Raw genomic sequence first — 24,144 nt, forward strand, 5'->3', positions numbered from 1 at the left:
TCTTGGTTGACACTTTATAAGATTTAACATGTTTAAATGAGCAACACTGAAGGTGGAGCAACACTGAAGGTGGACGACACAAACCAAGTAGTTTTCTTTTTTGGAACAAACCATGCATTACTGAATGGGAAGGAATAGCATAGTTCTCAGCCATGAGGTGGCGAATTTGAAAGAGCTGATGTTGCGAGAGAAATCAGCCTTTCCATCATAGGAAAATCTAACTTGATTGTTTTTTATAGGAAAATCAAGAATTTGTTCTTACCTTTAGAATTTAGTCTTCATAGTCATGATGAAACGATACTTTCGCAATACAATGTGAAAAAAGGAAAAATAAACTTGCCTATTAGCTAAGCCTCTCTCTATCTCTCTAATTGTTTTGCTTTATCGAATTAAATTTGTAGACGGAGACCGAAGTAAAGATCCAGTCGTCCCTTGTTTTTTTACCTTTTACCATTATTATCTCTATTCACACTTATATGATTCTTGAACAATGTTGAAGTTTTTAATTTTTTTTTATCACAATAAGAATACAAAGAAAATCTTACTACTAATCCGCGAAAGACGAGTTTCTAGTGTCTAGCTAATAAGACACCGACGTGTTAACATACGAGAAAACACGGTTTTTTGTTCGAGCGTGCCTTGCAAGGAAGTCCACTTGAGTGTTACTGGATCTGGGTTGATAAACCACTTTTCCGCCCTGATAGGACGTCCAAAGAGCTTTAAACTCGGTAAGTTCAACTGCAAAAGTTGGCCAGTCTTCTGGTGTTGTGATCATTTTGACTAATTCTTGGGAATCAGTAACAAAGTAATCGCAGAACCGCTAATGGCGAGATAAACATTTCAATGCCCATACTAAACTCTTTAGCTCGGTATGTAGTGGCGAAATTAACTTATGGCAATCTTGCAGGCCTAGGAGATCTATTGCTCCATCCTGAAGTTGTAAAATTCATCCTACTCCACTCGTGAATCCATCATTCTTCCATGATCCATCTACACGGCAAGTAAATGTAGGTAGGTCTGGGGGGGTTCCTTGGTATGGGTATTGTGGCATTGTCGCCTGAGTCAGTTTCCTCATTGGCCAGGAACCATGCATTACACTTCTTTAATGCTAAATCTGTTGTATCCACTGGTGAGAAATCTCGCCCATTATAGAGTTTTTCATTTTATGCTTTCCATATATACCAGATAAGCCAAGGAAAGACTCTGGTTAATTCCTCCATATATCCACCAATACTAGTCCTTGCAAGCAGGTAGTTTATATTGGTGTAGAGATTCTCTGACGGAAATACTCCTGGTGCCGTTGGAACCGTTGAGAAGGCCCAACATTGCATAGCTGGAGGGCATGTAAAAATCATATGATTAATTGTTTCCTCCGCATGACCACATCTTGGGTAGCTAGGATCGTTCCCAATATGTCTCTTAAAAAGTTTTTCGTTTGCCGCTACAGCCTCCGATAGAATCTGCCATAGGAAATGGCTAAATTTTTTCCCCGTTTTGATTTGCCAAATTTTTTTCTTTCAGTAAGTTAAGAGGAGGCAGCTGGTTCCGAAATATCATCTCATTATCTGGTTTAGATCTTGCAAGCATATAGCCTGATTTGACCGAGTATTTACCAGATATAGATAGGTTCCAGCAATATCCATCTGGTTTGGAATTTCTGCTGAGATGTAAACTACGTACCAATGGGATATCATTAGGATGTAGCAGGTTCCTGAGTTTGTTACTATCTGATTCCTTTTTGACAGGATCGATTAGGTCAGACACTCTAAAGGTTGGGTTAGAATTGTGGCCAATCATTGGAGGTCCGGCGGTCTCGTCTGGTAACCACGGGTCTTCCCAAACAAGAGTATGCTCTCTTATTGAAGTTTTTAATTAAGTTCAGAATTTGCAGCACCAATATATTGACATTAAAATACTTTGATACGATTGTTCGATTCAGAACTTTTGTAAGAAGTCACAGTTCAAAAGAAATTAAAACTTAGTACGTACATCTGTCAAAATATTCATAATGTATTAAAAAGTTAAGTGTCAAATTTACATTACGTGTAGAGTATTAAACATATAAACAACAACAAAGAAAGTAGAGACATAATAAGTTTGATTTGTTTTCACAATTTTGAAAATTTAACACTTACTATCTTTTCTGAAATAAAAATATTTCACAAGCAATGCAGAAAATAATTTTTATAAATCCAAAAATTAAAGGTAAAAAATTAAATGTTAAACTTATATTATATGTGTAAACTTATTGAACTTATACAATCTCTAACGGACCATAGGACATGATGTTACGTTCGGTTTGTTTTCACATTTTTAAAATTTAACATTTAACTTTCTTTTGAAAACAAAATACTGTTAAAAACTTTAATTAAATCAACACTTTACGTAAAATACGAAAAGCTTAAAATAAAATAAGAAAACTTTGAAAGTTAGTGCAAGTGACAAATTTACAATACAAAAAGCATATTAAACATATACACCTCTAACAGACAATAGAAAATTCCAAAGACAAGGTACAAAAGTTTGGTTTGCTTTTCAAACGTATTAAAAATTTATCACCTGTACCTTTTTCAAAGTGAATATATTTTGTAAGATAATAATATATAAAGAAAGACTTAGAAAGCAAGTGAAAATATTTTGAAAAAATATCTATCTATCTATCTATTACTATTAAAAACAGTTTTCTTCCTCTTCTTTAGGACACATCAGCTGCCACCTAGATAATTCACTCTCTCAAACGACGACACGTGTCCATGACCACAGTAGTCTGTGTCTCATTAATCTGTGATATCAACCAATTCGGGCTTTATCTATTTTTGGGCCTTATTGGTACGTTTTATTATACGAACATGGCTCTCTCTCCATCGGGAATTAGGGTTTCTCACAGCCTTCGTCCTTGCCCATCTTGGAGACATAATTTGTTAAGTCGGCTAGACGATTCAGTTCGCTATGGATCCAATACGTCCTCTGGCTTTCTTTACGTCCAACAAACTACACTAATGGATCCATCGCATTAATCACAGTTATTAACTCTTCCAGCCACGATCTCTACATCAATTTGCTGCCATCTTCTGAAAGGCGGTGTGTCCAGGGGTATAAAAAAGATATGATTTCCTCTTCAAATTTGAGAGTTTCTCTGGGATTCTAAATTTCCGATGTTGTTCTTCAGAATTGTTACCGTTTCTGACCGGAGCATTCAGAGCTAGATACGGCAGCAAAGAGTTTGGGCAACTAATGAAGCTAACTCTTGAGAACGCCAGTGGTTAGTGGTTTCACGTTTGCTTTAACTTGCGATGACAAAAGCAGTGGATCTTCTCCATTTCAGTGATTCTCTGTTCAAGCCGGAATCAGTTTAGATATCTCCACCGCAGCTTCATTCTTACGGGACATTAACTTTTCCTTCTAACTCAGCCTATTGGAGGGCACAGCAGTAAAATGGAAACGTCTCCAGTGAGACTACTACTACGAGCTAGGTACCTTCTACTCCAACTCTAATCTGGATAGAGTTAAAACCCAGCCTGGTGAGACAGATTCATCTCAGCCTTTGGTCTCTGATCAAGAGAAAATAACTCGACAAGAAGGTGATGCACAATTTATGTTTTGTTAACATTCGATCAAGCCAGTGATTGATAAATCCTAACAATATTTATAAATCTCAAGGAAGAAGAAGAACAAAAGCTCTGGAGAGAACGAGAAGCTTTCATATGTTCATGTTAGAGCTCACCGTGGTAAATCAACATATAGCTATAGCTTAGCATAATCAGTAAGTTAGCATCTCACATTTGCACAACTCTTTTTTTTTTTGATCTTAATCAGTTGATTAATCGCTAATTATTACTAATGATCGGTTTATAGGCAAGAAGGGAGAAGATTAATGCCCCGACTGAAGCTGCTACAGGAACTGGTCCCAGGCTGTGATAAGGTTTGTCTTTATTATTTCTGTGTCGGTGGGAAGTATCCTCACAGGAAAAATTCTAACTTGAAATGACCTCTAAAACGTTCCTCTGAGATTTAACAACAACTTACTACATCTCTCAATTATTTCCTTCAATCTTGGAACCCCGCTACGTCCTCATTAATTTACTCCTCCGATTATTTTCATTTCCTTGGCTTCTAAATAGGGATGCAGAGGACACAAAATCTCATGCCCTCTCCACTTCTAAGCTTTCTTTTGTTTTCTTTTTCGTACAAACTCGGGTGACATTAATATCTATTTCTGATCTCATGCTTTATGAGTTGACGAGCAGTCGTTGTATGCAGACAGTGGTTACGGTGGGTCTACTTCATTTTTGGGATGCAAGGAATGAGAGAAAAAAGTGCAGCACGAGTTTCCAAATTCAACTGTATCCATTCGATTCACCAAGCTAACCAACTTCGTAGAGACCATTAATCAAATCCCGACTGAGATGTTTAGGTTCTGCAGTTTCAACAAATTCATGGTGCTGCTTACACAAACACTAAGTTACGAGGTCTATGTTGTTTTTAATAAGTTCTTGCTTATCCGATATACGATTCTCATTATTGTCATGTTCAGAGCTGAGTTATATGCTATGTAGTTTGAGCATAAGGAAATGCGAGTATACGTAGATATTGTAGCTCGTTTGGGAAACAAGTGACATATATTGTATATAGATTAGTAGTATCTTTTCTAATTAATAATTATGAGACTCAAAATTTTGTACTCATCTTTTTGGAATTTTGTTAGGCAAGAAATTTTTCCATCAGCTTAGAGCCTTAGATCAGGAGTCAGCTATTGCTTTAACTTCCGCAGACTCACTAAAGTTTTGTTTATCATTCCTGTATTAACATTATTTTTCTTTACTCCCACACCGAAAATATATCACTTTGTTTATAATGAGGGTGATGCAATCATATATGGCTTCGGGTTTCCATTTTAGTGAAGTCTTTGTTTGGATAATAGTAATATCACCTTGATTTAAAACTCATCACTGTTCTCTTAATTATTGTCTCATTGTATAGGATCCTCATTCTCTATTGTAACTTGAATGATGAATCTTAATATTTAATCAACTCCCGATAACCACAAAATAAAAACACCAAGTTGTTTACAGTTTCTGATTTTCAGATTGAACGAAAAAAACAAAAAGAAGATGAAAAAGTTGGTTGTTTACATGAAACCAAAGAATACCACTGAAATTCATACCTAAAACTAAAAATGAACCTTCAAATTTGGTTGTTTATATGACCCATCAATAAAAAATATCTTAAATAATTTCTAAACATATTGGATGAGTCCTTAATGTTTTGGTTTATACGTTTGCAAGCCATAACAATACAAGTCTTTCTCCTCGCTCAAGTTACAAAATGATAATTATAAACCGAAGTAGTAGCACATTAAGCAAGAGATTGCTAAAGTTAGAAGAAGTTTCTTTTTAATTTTTTTTTTAAAACTATATTAGTATAACTAGAACCAGAGAGTAGGGGAGATCAATTACGTCGGCGGCGATGGATAACCACTGGACGCCGTAACCGACGAGACCCATAGCAATGGCGGAGACAGGGAAATAGGCAACGACGAAACCGGAAGACCAGCCCAATGCTTTGCCTAAATCAGAAGCAACAGCCATGTAGTTAAGGCGCGACTGAGAAACGCCCATGGACGATTTCATGTCGGAGGAGTAGGCGGAGAAATCAAAGTTAGTGCCCGTGAAGGCTTGAATCCAGATGGCCGCCACCAACACCGTCCATCTACGCAAATCAGCTTTTACAGTCAGCATCAGTTTTTGCACAAGAAATTGTCGGGTTTAAGATTGATTTCTAGGCTATATTTATCAGAAAACCAGTAATTCGGCCTTATTATATACTCCCCATCACATCTATTAAGAAAGATACCCTATTAAGAAAGTAGTTGAAACGCATTTAAGTTCTTATTAATTACGGATATTCAACCAATAGTAATTGATTTCAATAAAATTATTTATAAAATCAATGAATATATTATTAATATTATATTGTAAAATTCTAAAATGACACTCTTTGTAACAGGAAAAAATGGTAAAGTGACATTCTTTTAGAAATAGAAAGATTAGATACAATGATATCAAAGTTAAAACCAAAGGGGTTTACTGATATATGCTGAGTTGATTTTGAGAACAAAAAGTTAACTAGAATTATTCAACAGCGTTCTAAAAAAATTGTCAAAAAATAATAATCGAGTGTACATACATAATATAGTTCAATGAAATAAAAATTCCAATTATAAATAAATATTTTTTTTGTAAAGAAAACAAAAAAGGAAGAAAATCTATTTATGATATTGCATTTTTTGTTTCATCAACTTAAAAAAAATTAACAAGAAAACGATTGAAAACCACAAACACAAATTAACACATAATAAAAAAAAAATCGGAAAGAAGTAGTTGGGAAAACACAAAATAATTTGATCTAATAAATTGAACAATAACTAAAAACACAAAGGAAGAAATAGTATATTTGTACAGTATAAACACATAACATAAAATAAAACAATGAAACCAAGGTTGTACAGTATAAACAGTTTTAAAACTATATATTTGTATAGTATAAACAGAGACTCAATATAAAACAATTTGACCAAAAACAGATAAGGTATAAATAAAAATAGATAACCTAACATAAAATAAATATTTTAAAAATCTAACCCGTAAAAATTAAAATATAACACAACCTTAAACTATTTTAACAATTACATTAAAAAGTTAATTTGACTCAACGAAACGAAGGTTGAAACAAATAAAAATTTTACCATAAAAAATTTCAACTGGTCATGAAAAATAAATAAGAGCAATTACCCAATAATGATTCTCATATGATATAAAAATTCATTAAAAGAAAAAAAATATTAACAAAACACTTAGTTAAAACAAATAAAACTAGAAAAACACAACTGAGAAATCGTTGAGTGAGTAGAAATTAAAAAATATCTAATACCAGAACTTACATTATAAACAATTAGACTTTCAAATCAAACATTGTGCTACATAATTAACCAACATCCAGCGTATAGCGCGGAAAAACCACTTGAAACATAAATATTTTGTGATTATTTATTAATTTCATTATATATATACTATATATGTTATAAACGTGTAAAAAAGGTGAAAAGCAAATGTCAATAATACGCGCATCGAAGATTGACAAAACGATTTGAACGTAAATTATGTGGACCCCACTGTCACTATACACGCACAATAACTTTACCTTTTTACTTCTATATATACGAACGTTTTCGTTCGATTGTAACACACTTCTCTTCCTCCTTTTATAGTAAAATTCTCTCTCGATATTCATCTTATATAAGTGTTATTTCTTTCCTGCGGGTATAAAATTTCGCCCTTATTTAAATTTCTTGGTACTTTAAAATTATAAGTTATTTTATAACACGTTATCTGCACGATCACTCTGCGATTCGGTAAAATTTATATGTATCATATATACCCTACTATAATGGCCGATATATGTATCATATATACCGCCTATATTAATATTTTTATTTATAGTGATTGTTTTAATTCATTATCATTTATCTATATTAATGTGGGCGGTATGTCGCCTCGTTAATAAACCTTGATTGTTAAATACACTATATTTAATGTTAATTTATTTACCATAATATGATTGATATTTATTTATTTATTATATTATGGTTATTATATAAATGTTTGGTCACCTATATAAAATAGGGGTTTTTACCAAAACTAACCCACAACTTGATTTTAACCTCAAACATATACCTAAACTTCAATCAAATGCAAAACTAACCTAAAAGCCTTGTGAAATTACAGCCCAGCCCCTTGTGACCAAACAAAAAAACAGAAGTCATTTTTACAAATATATCCCTAATAAGTCGTCTGAGTCGTCTGAGATGTTGGAAGTCGTCTGGACGACTTCAAAGTAAGTCTTTTGGTGTTGCTGATCTTAAAAATAATTTTTAAATTTTTAAAAATATATTTTGATAAGCGAAAAATTAAAATCATGTAATTATAAACAGTTTTAATTGATATAAATCAAAATATAACAAAATTAAATTGTTTTCAACATAGATGAGTGTAGGTAGTGAATCATGATATTCTTAGGTCTAGGGTTTGGCAACATATGTTGTAGTATTGTATGTATTCTTAGGGTTAGATTTTGGAAAGCTTAAATGTTTTTATGAAAAATTAATATTTTACCTATACGTGTTTATTTTTGTGTATAGTAAACACTTTTGAAGTTTAATTTGATTTTATAAAATGTTTAGTTAGTTAATTAAGTTTAGGGGTTATGTTTAGGGTCTAGACGACTTACATTTCAATCGTCTGCTGAAGAAATTAAAATAGACGACTTATGATATCTTGCATATTTGCATTGTTTTATCCATTCATTCATAAACATTTTCATCATAGAGATTAGGATTTAGACATGTTTAGGTTGCATTTTGCATACATGAGTCTCTATTAGGTACTGGAGTGCCACATGGAGTTCTTGGGGACATTTGGATGCCTTTGGAGCTCAAAGGAGGTGAAATAGGTGATCATTAAACGAGCAGAGCATGGGAGCGACCTCCCGGAGCGACATCACGAAGTCACTGTGTCCCACCTCTCAGAGCGACCTTCCTAAAGCGACGCCATGAAGTCGCTCGCGTTCTCGTTACTCCGAACCGTCTTAGATGACCCTGGAGCGACCTCTCAAAGCGACCTACCAAGGTCGCTCCCGATCCAGAGCGACCCGTTGGAGCGACACACCAAAGTCGCGCGCGACCTCTCACCCGAAGACACCAAAAATCGGCCTTGGAGCGACTTCCCGGAGCGACACCTGCAAGTCGCTCCGCGTTACTTTGCTGCCGAAAATCATGATTTCCCGAGGACCTTTTTGCAATTTATTTTGGACGTTTTGCACTTGGAAAAACCTATGTTTTAAACATCTTTTGTAGCCACCAGGCAGATTATCTTTGATCTATTGAGAAATACACAAAAACTCTCTTGAGAAGTTCATCTCTTGGATTTTGATTGTTATGTTCTTGTGTTATTGTTGATTTCTTATCGATTTCTCTACATGATTAATCTGAAATCCAATATGGGTTTAAGAGGAATCATGGAGATTAGTGAGTAATCACCTTTTGAATTCATGGGTTAGGGAGATTAAGGGTGATTAGGTTAGTTCTAGGATGTTTTAGTGTAGATCATTCTTGTTCCTTGCTAGTAGAGTATTCTTAATGCATCTTCTGAGTTGGCCACTCAAAAGTTGATCAATAGGCATTTCCCGTCCGAAAGGTGTTTGATGAAATGCCTGAGACAACTCTCCTAAGCTTTTAGTATACTTTGCCAAAGACATTTGTTGTTAAAGATGCTAAGATAGCTAATAGACTTGTTAGTAATGATTGCTTTCATATTATTCAACCAAAGACATTTGATGTTTGAGATATGTTAGCAAATGAGCATTCATCTATGACATAGAGCTTGCTTAGAATTGTGTCTAGGCTTAAGGTTGATAGTTTGATTGATCATTTGTCATCCTTAGTTCGATACTTGATCACCCAAGGTCTAATCCCTATGCCCATGAGTTCTCTTTTCCCTTAGTCAAGAAAGTATCATTCTGTTATTGCTTTCTAGTTTTAGTCATAGCTAAAAACCCATCTAAATCATTGGTTGCACTTAGATTAAGTGAGTACTTGCATTCTCAGTGCTTTGATATCCCTCAGAACTGGTTCGACAATCACTTATACTACAACATTTGTCTTAGGAGCCTTGAAAACTCTTAATATCAAATTGGCGCCGTTGCCAAATTCTTAGTAGATTTGATCATTGAGATTTAGTCACTTACTTGAGACTAAGTCATTTTTATTTTCTTTTGTTACTGAATCTTCTTCACCTACCTTTAACTTTCAGGTGTATGAACTTGAGGAGCAGGGGTCCATCAAACCTAGTTCCAATAGTAGCAGACATCAGAGCTTTCGAGAGGGAGTGTGCTAGAGCTAGAAGAGAAGAAGAAAAACAAGCCCACTTGCAGAGATTGGATATTGATATGGCAGATCCACCGCAAGGGGCAGAACACCAACCGCGGGCAGCTAGACCCATTGATACTTATGACCGGCCAACATTCTTGGTCATAGACTAGGAATCCGAGCACCGGCTGTGGCAGCCAACAACTTTGAGGTCAAGTCAGGACTCCTCAACGTGATCGAGAACAACAAGTATCATGGCTTAGCTCTAGAGGACCCATTTGACCACTTGGACAGGTTCGACAGCTACTGTGGGTTGTCATAAACCAATGGTGTGTCAGAGGATGCCTTAAAGCTGAAGTTATTCCCTTTCTCTTTGGGGGATAAGGCACGTTAGTGGGAGAAGTCTCTACCCAGCGACTCTATCACTACTTGGGATGAGTGCAAGAGAGCATTCTTGGAGAAATTCTTCTCATCCTCAAGAACTGCTAAGCTGAGAAATGAGATCTCCAGTTTCCAACAGAAGAACTTAGAAGGCTTCAGTGAAGCCTGGGAGAGATTCAAGGGCTACCAAGCTCAATGCCCACACCATGGTTTCTCTAAGGAGAGCTTACTGAGCACATTCTACTGTGGTGCTCTTCCTAAGTACAGGGCCAGACTGGATACAGCTAGCAATGGGTCCTTCTTGAAGAGAACTGAGGAAGATGCAGAGGAGCTGGTTGACAACATGGTAAAGAGTGATGCAGTCTACAGTGGAGACCACGACAGAAACAATCGAACAGATGATAAGCAGACGAGGAAGGAGTTGAAAGCTCTACAGGATAAGATAGACATCCTCCTTGCTGATAAAGCCACACAAGAGCAGCTGCACTTTGTTGGTAACCCAAGTCAAGAGACACCACCTATTGTCCATGAGGTTGAGGGTTTGGAAGGTCAGGAAGAGTTGTGTTTCATCAACAACAATGGTAGCTGGTACAAAAAAGAGCCCAACTTTCAGTACAACAACTACCAACAGAAATCCTACCCCAACGACCAACAGAGTAGTTATCCGCCTCGAAACAACCAGCAAGGCAGCTATCAACCTCATCAAAACCCCTCATCTGGTTCCTCTGCTCCTCAAGAGAGCAGCACTGACACCCTGCTGAAACAAATCTTGGAGTCTCAGACTAGAAGTGAGAAGCATGTTGGTTATGAGTTGAAAAACCTTCATTCCAAGATTGATGGGAGCTACAATGAGCTCAACAACAAGTTCTCACATCTTGCTTCTACAGTCAAGAATTTAGAGAATCAGTTTGCTTCCATGAAAACTCACCAGACTCGCCAGCAAGGATCTCTACCTGGAAAATCTGACCAAAACCCCAAGGAGGCCAAAGCTATCACCCTTAGGAGTGGTAAGCAGTTACCCCCTACAACCCTCACCAGGGATGCTGAGAAACTAGGTGAAGAGGTGGCCATCAATTTAGATGATGAAGTGGTGATTGTTGATGAGAACACTACTTGCATCTGAATAGCTTATGCACCTCTCAAAAACACTTGTATGCTTCGAGCCTTGAAGACTCTTCCTGAAACTTGTTGATTGCTGAAACTCAGTCTTTGAAGCTAACTACAACCTTATTTGAACTGAACAAACTTAATGCTTCTTGCTCATGGTCCCTTGTGTACTGAGTCATGGCTATACACACTTGAGTTGTCACATCCTTTATGCCAATCTTATTTTGACAAACTCTAGTGGTAGACCACTCCCAAAACCTTTCCCTTCTTTTAAGCTTTCATTGTTTGATGAGTGACGCCTTCTTCGGAAAGTCTTACATGTGCATAATGTTGAGAGTATCGGGAACGACAATGTTTGATCTTCATTCTTGCTAGATTGGGCACTCTATTGTCTAGCTATAGGTGGGGGGGGGGGGTGAGAGTTGTGATTATGATTTGGGAGCAATGAAAAAGGAAAAGAAATGACTCTTTGTGTTTAAGTGAATTGTCTTATTGGGATAAGTAAAAAAAAACCTCTAGCTCAAGTTATGAAAAGTCTTGGCCCCCATTTAAAAAAAAAAAAATATATATATATATATATGAAAAGAAAAGAAAAAGAAAGCAAAAGGGGGCTAACAAAGTTGTTAGGAGCTAAGTAATGTTTTGAGGTTGTGAAAAATCCCTTGTATATTTCAAAGAGAAAGAGTTAATGTTCTTAGGATCTTTTGGTGAGAGATGTGAGTTGGTTTTGACATTGGGAAATGATTGTGTGATTTGTATGTTTGGGAAAAGGGTAGAACAATGGAGATTGAGCATTGTATGCATGAGTTGGTCCCTTTCTTAGATATATTATGTGCAATGTCGAGGCTACTTGTTTCGAGAGTAAACCACCTTAAAGATCATATATCTTGAACCTCTTGACTCTCTTAAATAAAAGTCTTCCCCTACCCAACCAAATGATTTAGACCAATTGACCATTTGCAAGAATCCACCTGATGTTTTGTGCTTAATGAATGTGAGAGTTGGTTGATTTGAATGTGTGGATGCTTGATGATGAATGTAAGGGCAAAAAGAGTTGAAATAGGCCTAGAGAAGCTAGAGTGTAATAAGAGAGTGTGCTCATGTCGGATTAGATGTTGAATTGAGTGCTAGTTGTGTTTCTTTTGGCTAAGAGCTCCCATCTTCAAACCTCTCTCCCTATGAGTTCTAGAAAGTTCACTTGTGGACATGTAAAAGGACAAGTTTGGGGGAGTTGATATCTTGCATATTTACATTGTTTTATCCATTCATTCATAAACATTTTCATCATAGAGATTAGAATTTAGACATGTTTAGGTTGCATTTTGCATACATGAGTCTCTATTAGGTACTGGAGTGCCACATGGAGTTCTTGGGGACATTTGGAGGCATTTGGAGCTCAAAGGAGGTGAAATAGGTGATCATTAAACGAGCAGAGCATGGGAGCGACCTCCCGGAGCGACATCACGAAGTCACCGTGTCCCACCTCTCAGAGCGACCTTCCTAAAGCGACGCCATGAAGTCGCTCGCGTTCTCGTTACTCCGAACCGTCTTAGATGACCCTGGAGCGACCTCTCAAAGCGACCTACCAAGGTAGCTCCCGATCCAGAGCGACCCGTTGGAGCGACACACCAAAGTCGCTCGCGACCTCTCACCTGGAGACACCAAAAATCGGCCTTGGAGCGACTTCCCGGAGCGACACCTGCAAGTCGCTCCGCGTTACTTTGCTGCCGAAAATCATGATTTCCCGAGGACCTTTTTGCAATTTATTTTGGACGTTTTGCACTTGGGAAAACCTATGTTTTAAACATCTTTTGTAGCCACCAGGCAGATTATCTTTGATCTATTGAGAAATACACAAAAACTCTCATGAGAAGTTCATCTCTTGGATTTTGATTGTTTTGTTCTTGTGTTATTGTTGATTTCTTATCGATTTCTCTACATGATTAATCTGAAATCCAATATGGGTTTAAGAGGAATCATGGAGATTAGTGAGTAATCACCTTTTGAATTCATGGGTTAGGGAGATTAAGGGTGATTAGGTTAGTTCTAGGATGTTTTAGTGTAGATCATTCTTGTTCCTTGCTAGTAGAGTATTCTTAATGCATCTTCTGAGTTGGCCACTCAAAAGTTGATCAATAGGCATTTCCCGCCCGAAAGGTGTTTGATGAAATGCCTGAGACAACTCTCCTAAGCTTTTAGTATACTTTGCCAAAGACATTTGTTGTTAAAGATGCTAAGATAGCTAATAGACTTGTTAGTAATGATTGCTTTCATATTATTCAACCAAAGACATTTGATGTTTGAGATATGTTAGCAAATGAGCATTCATCTAGACATAGAGCTTGCTTAGAATTGTGTCTAGGCTTAAGGTTGATAGTTTGATTGATCATTTGCCATCCTTAGTTCGATACTTGATCACCCAAGGTCTAATCCCTATGCCCATGAGTTCTCTTTTCCCTTAGTCAAGAAAGTATCATTCTGTTATTGCTTTCTAGTTTTAGTCATAGCTTAAAACCCATCTAAATCATTGGTTGCACTTAGATTAAGTGAGTACTTGCATTCTCAGTGCTTTGATATCCCTCAGAACTGGTTTGACAATCACTTATACTACAACATTTGTCTTAGGAGCCTTGAAAACTCTTAATATCAACTTACACGTAAGTCGTCCAAATATTCCCGCCTATATTTTTTTAAAAAATTATTTTCCCGCTTAAATAATTTAAACCAGACGACTTACTTGTAAGTCGTCTGGGAAGTCTTCTATTTTAGTTTTTCGCTAAAAATATTTTAATTTCCCGCTAAAAGTATTAAAGTCTTCTGGACAACTTACAAGTAAGTCGTTTAGGAGGTCGTCTGAACCAAAAATATTTAACCTAATTGGATTTTTTGTCTCCCTATATAAAGAAAAATTTACACATTCTCTCTCATCCTCTCAAATGGCTGCAACAAAAATGTAATGTTCATCATTCTAAAATTCTTCAACCTCTCTCTAATCTCTTTGACTTGAAAACACCAAACTTTATATGAATTTTTTAGTTTTGTCTCATGTCTTTCTTACTAATCTATCTTTTTTTTGCAGGTTTTTAATCAGATGGTACTCATCTTCCACTCATTTAAAGGTAGATCTATTAATTTTAGATATGTATTTTTGTATGTTCTATAAAGGTAGATTTATCTAATCTTCCACTCATTTTCTCTGTTTTTAAGTCATTTGAAATTTTTTGGATATGCAGGTTTTTCAGATATGGATTTGATATGCAGGTTTTTCAGATCTGAAAGACTTCTGGGACGACTTAGTCGTCTAAGTATAATGCACTAGACGACTTCGAGGAAGTCTTCTAGACAACTTCCAGGAAGTCTTCTAGACGACTTCCAGGAAGTCTTCTAGACGACTTCCAGGAAGTCTTCTAGACGACTGACGACTTCCTAGAAGTCTTATGAAGAAGTCTCCCTTTCATAATAGATCTGAGTATTTTGGTAAGTTTTTATGTCTGATTTTTCTTCATTTGGTAACTTCTTGTTGTATAAAGTTCTTACTTTTTTCCCAAACTAAAACTCTCCAAACCCACTCTAATCTCTTTGACTTGAAAACACCAAACTTTATATGAATTTTTCAGTTTTGTCTCATGTCTTTCTTACTAATTTATCTTTTTTTGCAGGTTTTTAATCAGATGGTACTCATCTTCCACTCATTTAAAGGTAGATCTATTAATTTTAGATATGTATTTTTGTATGTTCTATAAAGGTAGATTTATCTAATCTTCCACTCATTTTCTCTGTTTTTAAGTCATTTGAAATTGTTTGGATATGCAGGTTTTTCAGATCTTGATTTGATATGCAGGTTTTTCAGATCTGAAAGACTTCTGGGACGACTTAGTCGTCTAAGTTTAATGCACTAGACGACTTCCAGGAAGTCTTCTAGACAACTTCCAGGAAGTCTTCTAGACGACTTCCAGGAAGTCTTCTAGACGACTGACGACTTCCTGGAAGTCTTATGAAGAAGTCTCCCTTTCATAATAGATCTGAGTATTTTGGTAAGTTTTTATGTCTGATTTTTCTTCATTTGGTAACTTCTTGTTGTATAAAGTTCTTACTTTTTTCCCAAACTAAAATTCTCCAAACCCACTCTAATCTCTTTGACTTGAAAACACCAAACTTTATATGAATTTTTCAGTTTTGTCTCATGTCTTTCTTACTAATCTATTTTTTTTGCAGGTTTTTAATCAGATGGTACTCATCTTCCAGTCATTTAAAGGTAGATCTATTCATTTTAGATATGTATTTTTATGTGTTCTATAAAGATAAATTAATCTAATCTTCCACTCATTTTTTCTGTTTTTAAGTCATTTGAACATTTTTGGATATGCAGGTTTTTCAGATCTGGATTTGATATGCAGGTTTTTCAGATCTGGAAGACTTCTGGGACGACTTACCTGTTAGTCGTCTAAAATATAATACACTAGACGACTTTCATTTTAGTCGTCTGGACTTCCTAAAAGTCGTCTGGACTTCCTGGAAGTCGTCTGGACTTCCTAGAAGTCGTCTGGACTTCCTGGAAGTCTTCTGACAAAGTCTTTTTCCATATCAAGTGGAGTCCAAGCTTGTCTTTGTAGATGAATGATCTATAATAGTTTTGTTTGTGGTATGTTTTGTGTTGCATGTCTACTCTTTTAGTTTTGAATTTTTTGTAAAATCAGTAATAATGTTTCCCAAGATGTAATACATGTGCTAACAATGTGTTTACACATTTACAAATCAATGAAATAATAGACTTCATTAGCCTTTTTCTTATCTTTGGATCTCTCATATGCAATAATAAACTCCAATGGCCTTTTTCTCATCTTAATAAACAAGAATGTTGGTAGCTTCATACTGATACAACATTTTAAGAAGCATTTTAACCCTTCTTCCAACTCATAACAATAATCATCATTAGTGTCTATAACAATAATACTTAAGAGATGGAAACAAACAATAGTAACTAGTCAAAGCATATCATATTTTTTATAAGTTTGTGTTGAAAAACTTAGTCAAATTTATTAAAACTAAGGGAGAGAACATATTTTGAAAATATGAGTTTTACATATCTTGAAGTTACTTATCACTCTTAAAAATGCAAGTTATTCAAAAACTAGCATAGAAGACTTAAAAACTAGCGGAGAAGACTTCCACGGAAGTCTTCTCGGATCAGTTAGAAACTTTAATTAACGTGAATGTTGGTAACCTCATAAATATCACCAATTAAGTTATAAATTTCATTCAGTAGCCCAAATATTCATTAATAAACATGAATTAACAAGAAAATGTTAAAAAGTCTTTATAGTTTTAGAGAAAATGCAAGTTTACTAAACATTGACGTAGACGACATCCATGGAGGTCATCTAGTAGACTTCCAGAGAAGTCGTCCATTTAGGTCGACGCGGACGACTTCAATCTAAGTCTTCCAGACGACTAAAATATAAGTTATCTGGTCAACGCAGAGGTTATTTTTGCAATTGACTTTGAAATCTGTTATTTGAGACGACTGAAAAATAAGTCGTCTACTTTTGTTTGGTTAAAAAAAAAACTCCAAAAAAGCTAGACGACTTACATTTCAGTCATCATAGGTTAGTTTTGCATTTGACTGGATTATTTCAGAAGTTTGACTTTCTTGGACGACTGACATTTCAGTCGTCTCGTGAAAATTAAAATAATAATATTTTTAAAAAACTAGGCGACTTACAATTAAGTTGTCATAGGTTAGTTTTTCAATTGAAAAATAAAACTTCAATATTTAATTATATATAGACGACTTACAATTCAGTTGTCCATGATTTACGAGGTTTGAGCAGAATCTCGGAATAAAATCCTGGACGACTTTGTAAGTCGGGCGGACGACTGAATTGTAAGTTGTCTGGGTATAATTAAATATTGAAGTTTTGTTTTTCAATTGCAAAACTAACCTATGACGACTTAATTGTAAGTCGTCTAGTTTTAATAAAATATTGATATTTCAATTTTCACCAGACGACTGAAATGTAAGTCGTCCATGAAAGTCAAACTTCTGAAATAATCCAGCCAAATGCAAAACTAACCTGTGACGACTGAAATGTAAGTCGTCTAGGTTCTTTGGAGATTTTTTTGTAACCAAACAAAATCAGACGACTTAACTTTCAGTCGTCTCAAAAAAAATTTCAAAATCAATTGCAAAAATAACCTCTGCGTTGACCAGACGACTTCCAGGTAAGTCGTCTGGACGAACAGATCTGGAAAAAAAATTTGATTTCATACCTTAAATTGGTGAGATAACTTCCTTAGCACACATAAGGCTTCTTCAAGAACACAGAATCTCAAAAGAAAGTGACCCACCCAGAATCGTTAGCTTCTTTGACTCTATGAACCATAAAAAATGTAAAATCAAAATCTTGAGTTTTTTTAGCTTAATGTGGAGAGAAAGTGAGAGAGATGTTGTGTTTAGTTCATAAGAATGAAGAAAGAAGAAGGGTAAATCGATTTTGGGAGCATTAAGAGCTTCAAATTGGTTGTTCATGGTGGTTAGGGTATTGATGACAATGACAATCTTGTAATTAATTGAAGATGATGAGGGTGAGAGAGTAAAAATGTCATTTTCGAAAGAAAAAAAGAAAAAAAAAATTGATGGCATTTTCGTGAATTATATGAACTTGTGGGGTGAATAAGGCAAAACTAATTTCCAAAAAAAAAGGAGGTTAGTTTTGTGTTTGACTTTGAGTTGTAGGTCAATTTTGTAAAAAGCCCTATAAAATATTATGAAATTTACGGAATTTGGTTGACTGATTATTGCAATATTTTCAAATTGATTTTCGTTCGTACGATTTAATCCCAACGGTCACAAAGAAAATTTTCAAAATTTTTACCTTACTTAAACGGCTATGAACAGTGTTTTCATCTATAAATATACTCATTCTTCACTCATTTACTTCATCCAAAACATTTCATCTTCTCTCAAATATTTTTAAACCGCTCCATTCCGGTTTTTCATTGCAAGAAAGATGATTTCCATATTTTTGGTTTTATGTGCAATTCTAATTTTTGCCTATATCTACGGTCTTTTTATTGGAGAATTTACTCCTGAAGAATTTACGATTAATGTCGGTTTTCTTTTCTATGCGTTGTTTCTCCTCGTATTGCGTGTACTATTAAAATATAAATGGTTCATTTTAAAATTACGAAATTCTAATAAAATTTAATCTTTTGTGTTTTAGAAATACAAATGGCAAGAATTGAACATCTTCAATTTTCGACTCTCAAAATAACTGGCGAAAACTACGTCGGATGCGTCACAAACGTGAAACCATATCTGGTGATGAAAAAGTTAACCGAAACGATTATAATCGGTAACAAATCGCCGCCTGAACATAAGGCTGAAGCGATAATTTTCCTGAAGAAACACCTCGATGAGAACGTTACTCATGACTATGCGAGCATAGAAGACCCAGCTGAACTGTGGCAAGCTTTAAAAGAAAGGTTCGATAACCAGAAAGAAGTCAACCTCCCTCACGCTCTAGAAGAGTGGAAAAACCTGAGGTTCCAAGATTTTCAAAAGGTTGAGGAATATAATTCCGCTGTCCTGAGAATAGTTTCACTCCTGAATAGTCTTCAGTATTGTCATGTATAATTATTACATTTTCTGTCTTAATTGAATAATTATGTTTTTAACCTCGACTTAATGTATAATTATTGTGTGTTTTTCTATGTGATTATTAAATGGATCATAATGCTGCTAATGGAACAAAATCCAAGAAACGGATTCGTGAAATATGTATACTAGATAGTGGAACAACACACACTATTCTGAGACAAAAGAGATATTTCACTAATATAAAACCGACAAGAATTGTCGTCAATACAATATCAGGTCCTGCAGATGTGATTGAAGGAACTGGTAAGACAAACTTTACGTTGCCGAATGGAATAAAATTTTCCATAAATAATGCTCTATATTCTCTGAGTTCTAAAAGGAATTTGTTGAGTTTTAAGGATATATATCTTCACGGATATGATACAAAGTCTGCAACTGAGGATGGAAAGAAATACATCTATCTAACTTCTGAGAAATGTGGCAGAAAACACATATTGGAAAAGTTTCTAGAACTTCCTTCGGGACTACATCATACTTATATCGATGAGATCGAATCAAATCTTGTAGTAAAACGGAACCCAGAAGAGTTCACATTATGGCATGATCGCCTCGGCCACCCAGGCACTACAATGATGCGTAAAATCATAGAAAGTTCACATGGTCATTCACTGAAAATCCAGGAGATTTCTCAAGTGAATAAAATGACATGTGTTGCATGTTCTCTAGGAAAATTGATCTTAAGGCCATCGCCAACCAAAATCGATAAAGAATCACCAAAGTTCCTTGAAAGAATTCAAGGCGATATATGTTGACCAATACACCCACCTTGTGGACCATTCCACTATTTATGGTATTAATTGACGCATCCAGTAGATGGTCACACGTTTGTCTATTATCATCTCGAAATGTGGCATTTGCGAGATTTCTAACTCAGATAATCAAATTGCGAGCACAGTTTCCTGATTATACTATTAAAAGAGTTAGACAAGACAACGCTGGTGAATTCACATCCAAAGCATTCAATGACTATTGTATGGTAACGGGAATTGAAGTCGAACATTCTGTTGCTCATGTTCATACGCAAAATGGTTTGGCTGAATCTTTAATTAAGCGTCTGCAATTGATTGCAAGACCATTGATCATGAGATCAAAACTTCCAACCTTTGTATGGGGATGATACACTAAAAATGAATCCCTGCTACTGTCAAGTTAACAGTGGTAATTGTAATATTTGAGATTCAATTCAGAGGACCAGTTTACTCTTTACTCTTATGAGTTCAATAATAAGCTGAGAAACAAGTGGGGGTTTGAGAATTAATTGTGACGCAAGTAACTAGAATACCTAGATGGTTCAAATTCGATTTAAATGAAGCCGACTTAGGGTTATTAATCGGGTGTCAATGCAAAACTGAACAACTATTCAAGTGCAATGAGGTGCAGTCTAGAACTCAGATCACTCGGCTAGAACAATCCACTATCGTGGTCTTGCTCCCTTTGCAGATCGGTCTTGAATCCTAAGTTCTCACTTGGAACAAGACGCGATAACAAGCCTTAGAGACAAGATCCGATTAGTTCACTTAATACCCTAATATCTACTCTCGCTGATTAGGGATACAAAGCTCATTCAATATATGTCAATTTATCTCCTAAGCGGTTAGCTAGGTGATTAAATCAGAAATCGAACATTAAGTGATCAATTCAATGTAAGCAGTAAGAACAATATGAATGAAGAACAGTTAAGATCACTTATTTGTGTTCAGTTCATGCGGCTAACACGCTACAACCCTAAGCAAGCTTAGCCTACTACTCAATCATAAAGCAGGATGACACGGACATGGTTTCTGAATAATACTGCATATAAAATAAAGTAGAAAGACAAGGGTTCAGGATGATCTTCTCGTGAGGATGAAGCATTCTCCCTTACAAGTTGCTTAATCCTAAGAAAATAGTTCTAGGTCTCTTGCAAAACTAGCATAAGAAAAAGAAATGATAGCATAGGCCTTTTTATATGGAGGCTCTGGTGGTAAAGAGATAAGAGAGAGTGGAATCTAGGGAAAACTTCCAGAATAGGAAGTTTCCTTAATGATCGGGAACAGTTAGACGCTTGTTCTCTTCGGGAACAACCTTCGGGTTGTTCTAGATGGCTGTTCTGCATCGAATCCTTTAAAACGACATCAGACTTCCTGAATCTCTCTTCTTTGCTCTTTCACCTGCTCCAAACCTGGAATGATATCAATTAAACACGAATTAGGACTGAGAATTAGCTCAAAGCACACATATAATGGTATTAAAAATACCATATAACAATTCCCCCAGACTTAGATCCTTGTTTGTCCTCGAACAAGGCCAAGCCTCAAGAACAGGGAGAAAGGTTTGAAAGAGTGGGAACTCGCTTTTCCTGAATAACCATGCTCTTACCAGACATCTCTGAACCATACAAGCTGTAGACTTAGACCGCACATCGCTATTCGAGAATCAGCTCCATACTCTCTATCTCATACCTGAAAAAGTCGCACTATCGAGACAAAACTCCTTAAACATCAATTAAGAACAGCGTTAGCTTCTCTTTATAGGCACTATTCAGGGTAGACGGGTTGATAAGGAACATGCTGTTTTATGGTGGAGCTGAGAGTGTTTAGGGGCTACCGTATTTGAGTGTATGCAGGATATCGCGCAAAATAGCAAGAGACGACGGATCTATTGATGTCCAGAACCCTTACTCGTTTCTGCTTCACGGATGTGGTTGTTCTCCACTTCGGGTCAATCATGTGACTGTTCTCCAGCTTTTGACTTCTTTTCTTATTCCTCAAGAATCGGTACCAACTCCTTGTCCAATCCTTCCCAGTGGCGTGTATCTTCCGAAATTACCTTCTCCATCTCCAAAATAAATAAAAGCATACTGTATATATATATATATATATATTTATTTTATTTTTTTGACACAAAATTGATGGGGTTTCGAGGGGAAGGTATCGGGGTGAATGTTTTGCAGCCACTGGTGGTCTATCCTTTTGTTTCTCATTGGTCGCCATTGTTCCTTTCTCGCGGGTTGCCATTGTTCCTCTGGTCAGATCATGCACCCTTGAATGTTTTTCTTATTAGGGCTTGATCTTGTCAACTGTTGTCATTATGCTCGCTCTCTCTTCTCTGAATGTAAGACATTAACGAGTAAGGGGCTGCGTCAATCATATCCTCTCCGACCTTCTTGCACATATCTGCACATATGATATTGAAAAACAGAGTGCATGAGGGTGAAAATAAAGGCTTAGGTACAAGGTTGGAAATAGCTAAAGATGAGCTAGCCACTCAGGATCAGCAAGATTGGTAAAAAGAATAAGAAGCCCTAAGCGTGGGTCTCGTTTCCCTGATCTAGTGCCCATAACAAGAAGAATTTCAGTCAGGATTAGGTTCAAGTTAGGTGGAGTTGAGTCTACCCAGTGTAACCTGATCGGATGAGAGCTTCTGGAGAATCAAATGAGATAAGTCAGAGGGTGTTCCAGGTCCAAGTGTGGGTCTTTCATCACTGCTAAGGTCACTGGATAAGAATGTTAGAGCACGAGGTGGTTAAAAGAATATATCACAAGGTCCTAATTCCCACAAGAGTTTTAGCCGACTCGATTCTAAACTGACTCAATAAAACATCCAAATGACATAAGGACTGACTCAAAAACAAAAAAATAAAGTTTCAGCACACAGTGCTTCCCCCAGACTTAATTTACACCATCCCTGGTGTGAAATGAATCTGAAGTCAGCCTAAAATCAACACAAGGCATAAAAATAAAACATAAAAATAAAGAGTTCAGATGGATAGAACAATGGATAGAGAATAGTCCTCGCAGACTCAGTCGGACTCGCCGCTCTCGGCTGGATCAAACGAACGTCTGTTGCGCGAGCGATGAACCTCCTCGGTTGAAGTGCCTGTTCCCATAGGCGCCTTTCCTGGTCGGTGCGATCGTGGAGTCTGCTCTGCTGGAGGCTGTCGCTGGTTACTTACGCCAATGCAGCCTCCAGTGACGAGATGGAGGATCCTCCGCATGAGGCTGTTTTTCTTCCGCTGCGAGTCAACCATCCAACGTCGGTAAGCCTGATCATCGGTCACATCAGCCAGCTCTCCGAGGTCGTATGATGGTTCAGCTTCTGGGGTGATGTCCTCAACATCTTCCATATCTGCGTCAGGTGCTGCAGCACGTGGATCAGTTCAAAGGAGCTCAGGTGGAGGGACGAAGCGTATGTTGTCGAACACGTTGAACCTGGTGATCTCGGGGTGAGGCAGTTTGGTGAACAGCTGGGTACCGGCCTTATCAAAGAAACTGTAGGTTTCTTCATCACGCATGATTTGGCATGCCATAAGGTACTTGATGTCAAGGTACTGAACCTCTTTGTTGACGCTGTACTTGCTGAGATCAATGCTGAAATGCTTGAAGAGCGGTGTGAGCAAGCTACCGCTTCTGTCCTTCTTGTTTGAACCGTGCATAAGACACTGCCGCCTCTCGCAGATCATGGTCATGAAGTTGAAACCGAGGTTCGTCTTGACCTTTTGAATTGGACTGCCGAACCTAGAAGCTCGGATTTCATCCTTAATACCAGCGTACAGGGTTTGCAGATCTTTAGCGAACAGGAGGTTTGAGATGATCTTTGCCATGACCCGAAGCGTCGGGTTCCTCCCAAAAGGTGTTAGAAGGAGAGCTAGTTGACACAGATGCGAGGGGAGAGACAAGACCTGCTGATCATAGCACCGCTACGTTTTCGCCACCGCTACTCCTTTCGGTTCATTGGATGTCTCATAGATCTCATTGAGCTTGTCGAGGGATAAGGAGCAGTACTCTCCATCGGCCATGAAAGAGAATGAGCAGTTGGCATAGGAGGGTGCATTGGAATCTTTGTACGTGATCGTGGCGGTGGCGAGCACTTGGCGAGCAAGGCCTGGGTAGATCTCATGTGTTGTATAGCACAGAGGAGCTATCCCTATGGCGTGTAGCGTCTCGAACACGTCCTCGTCGATCCCAAGATCAGCCAGAGTCTCCGCGTGGCAGAAACGAGTGGGTAACATGTCAACCCGGAGGAGGGCGTTGTAACGCGCTACTGTTCCCTTATCCCATCCCTCGCAGTTGAAGTCCAAGAGCAATGGGCTGTC

General features: G+C 36.9%; 1 protein-coding gene and 1 non-coding gene across 2 annotated transcripts; one reads left to right on the forward strand and one right to left on the reverse strand.

Annotated features, from left to right (window-relative positions):
• Positions 1–10,409: 10,409 nt before the first annotated feature.
• On the reverse strand, positions 10,410–10,516 carry LOC125589286. The gene has a single exon (XR_007325474.1). It is a non-coding gene; the product is annotated as a small nucleolar RNA R71 (small nucleolar RNA).
• Positions 10,517–18,641: 8,125 nt separating this feature from the next.
• Positions 18,642–19,046, forward strand: LOC125588325. The gene has a single exon (XM_048759618.1). It carries the CDS (start codon positions 18,642–18,644, stop codon positions 19,044–19,046), a length of 405 nt encoding a protein of 134 aa, XP_048615575.1.
• Positions 19,047–24,144: the final 5,098 nt, after the last annotated feature.

This window comes from Brassica napus, chromosome C6, assembly GCF_020379485.1.
Source record: "Brassica napus cultivar Da-Ae chromosome C6, Da-Ae, whole genome shotgun sequence".
Classification (NCBI taxonomy): domain Eukaryota; kingdom Viridiplantae; phylum Streptophyta; class Magnoliopsida; order Brassicales; family Brassicaceae; genus Brassica; species Brassica napus.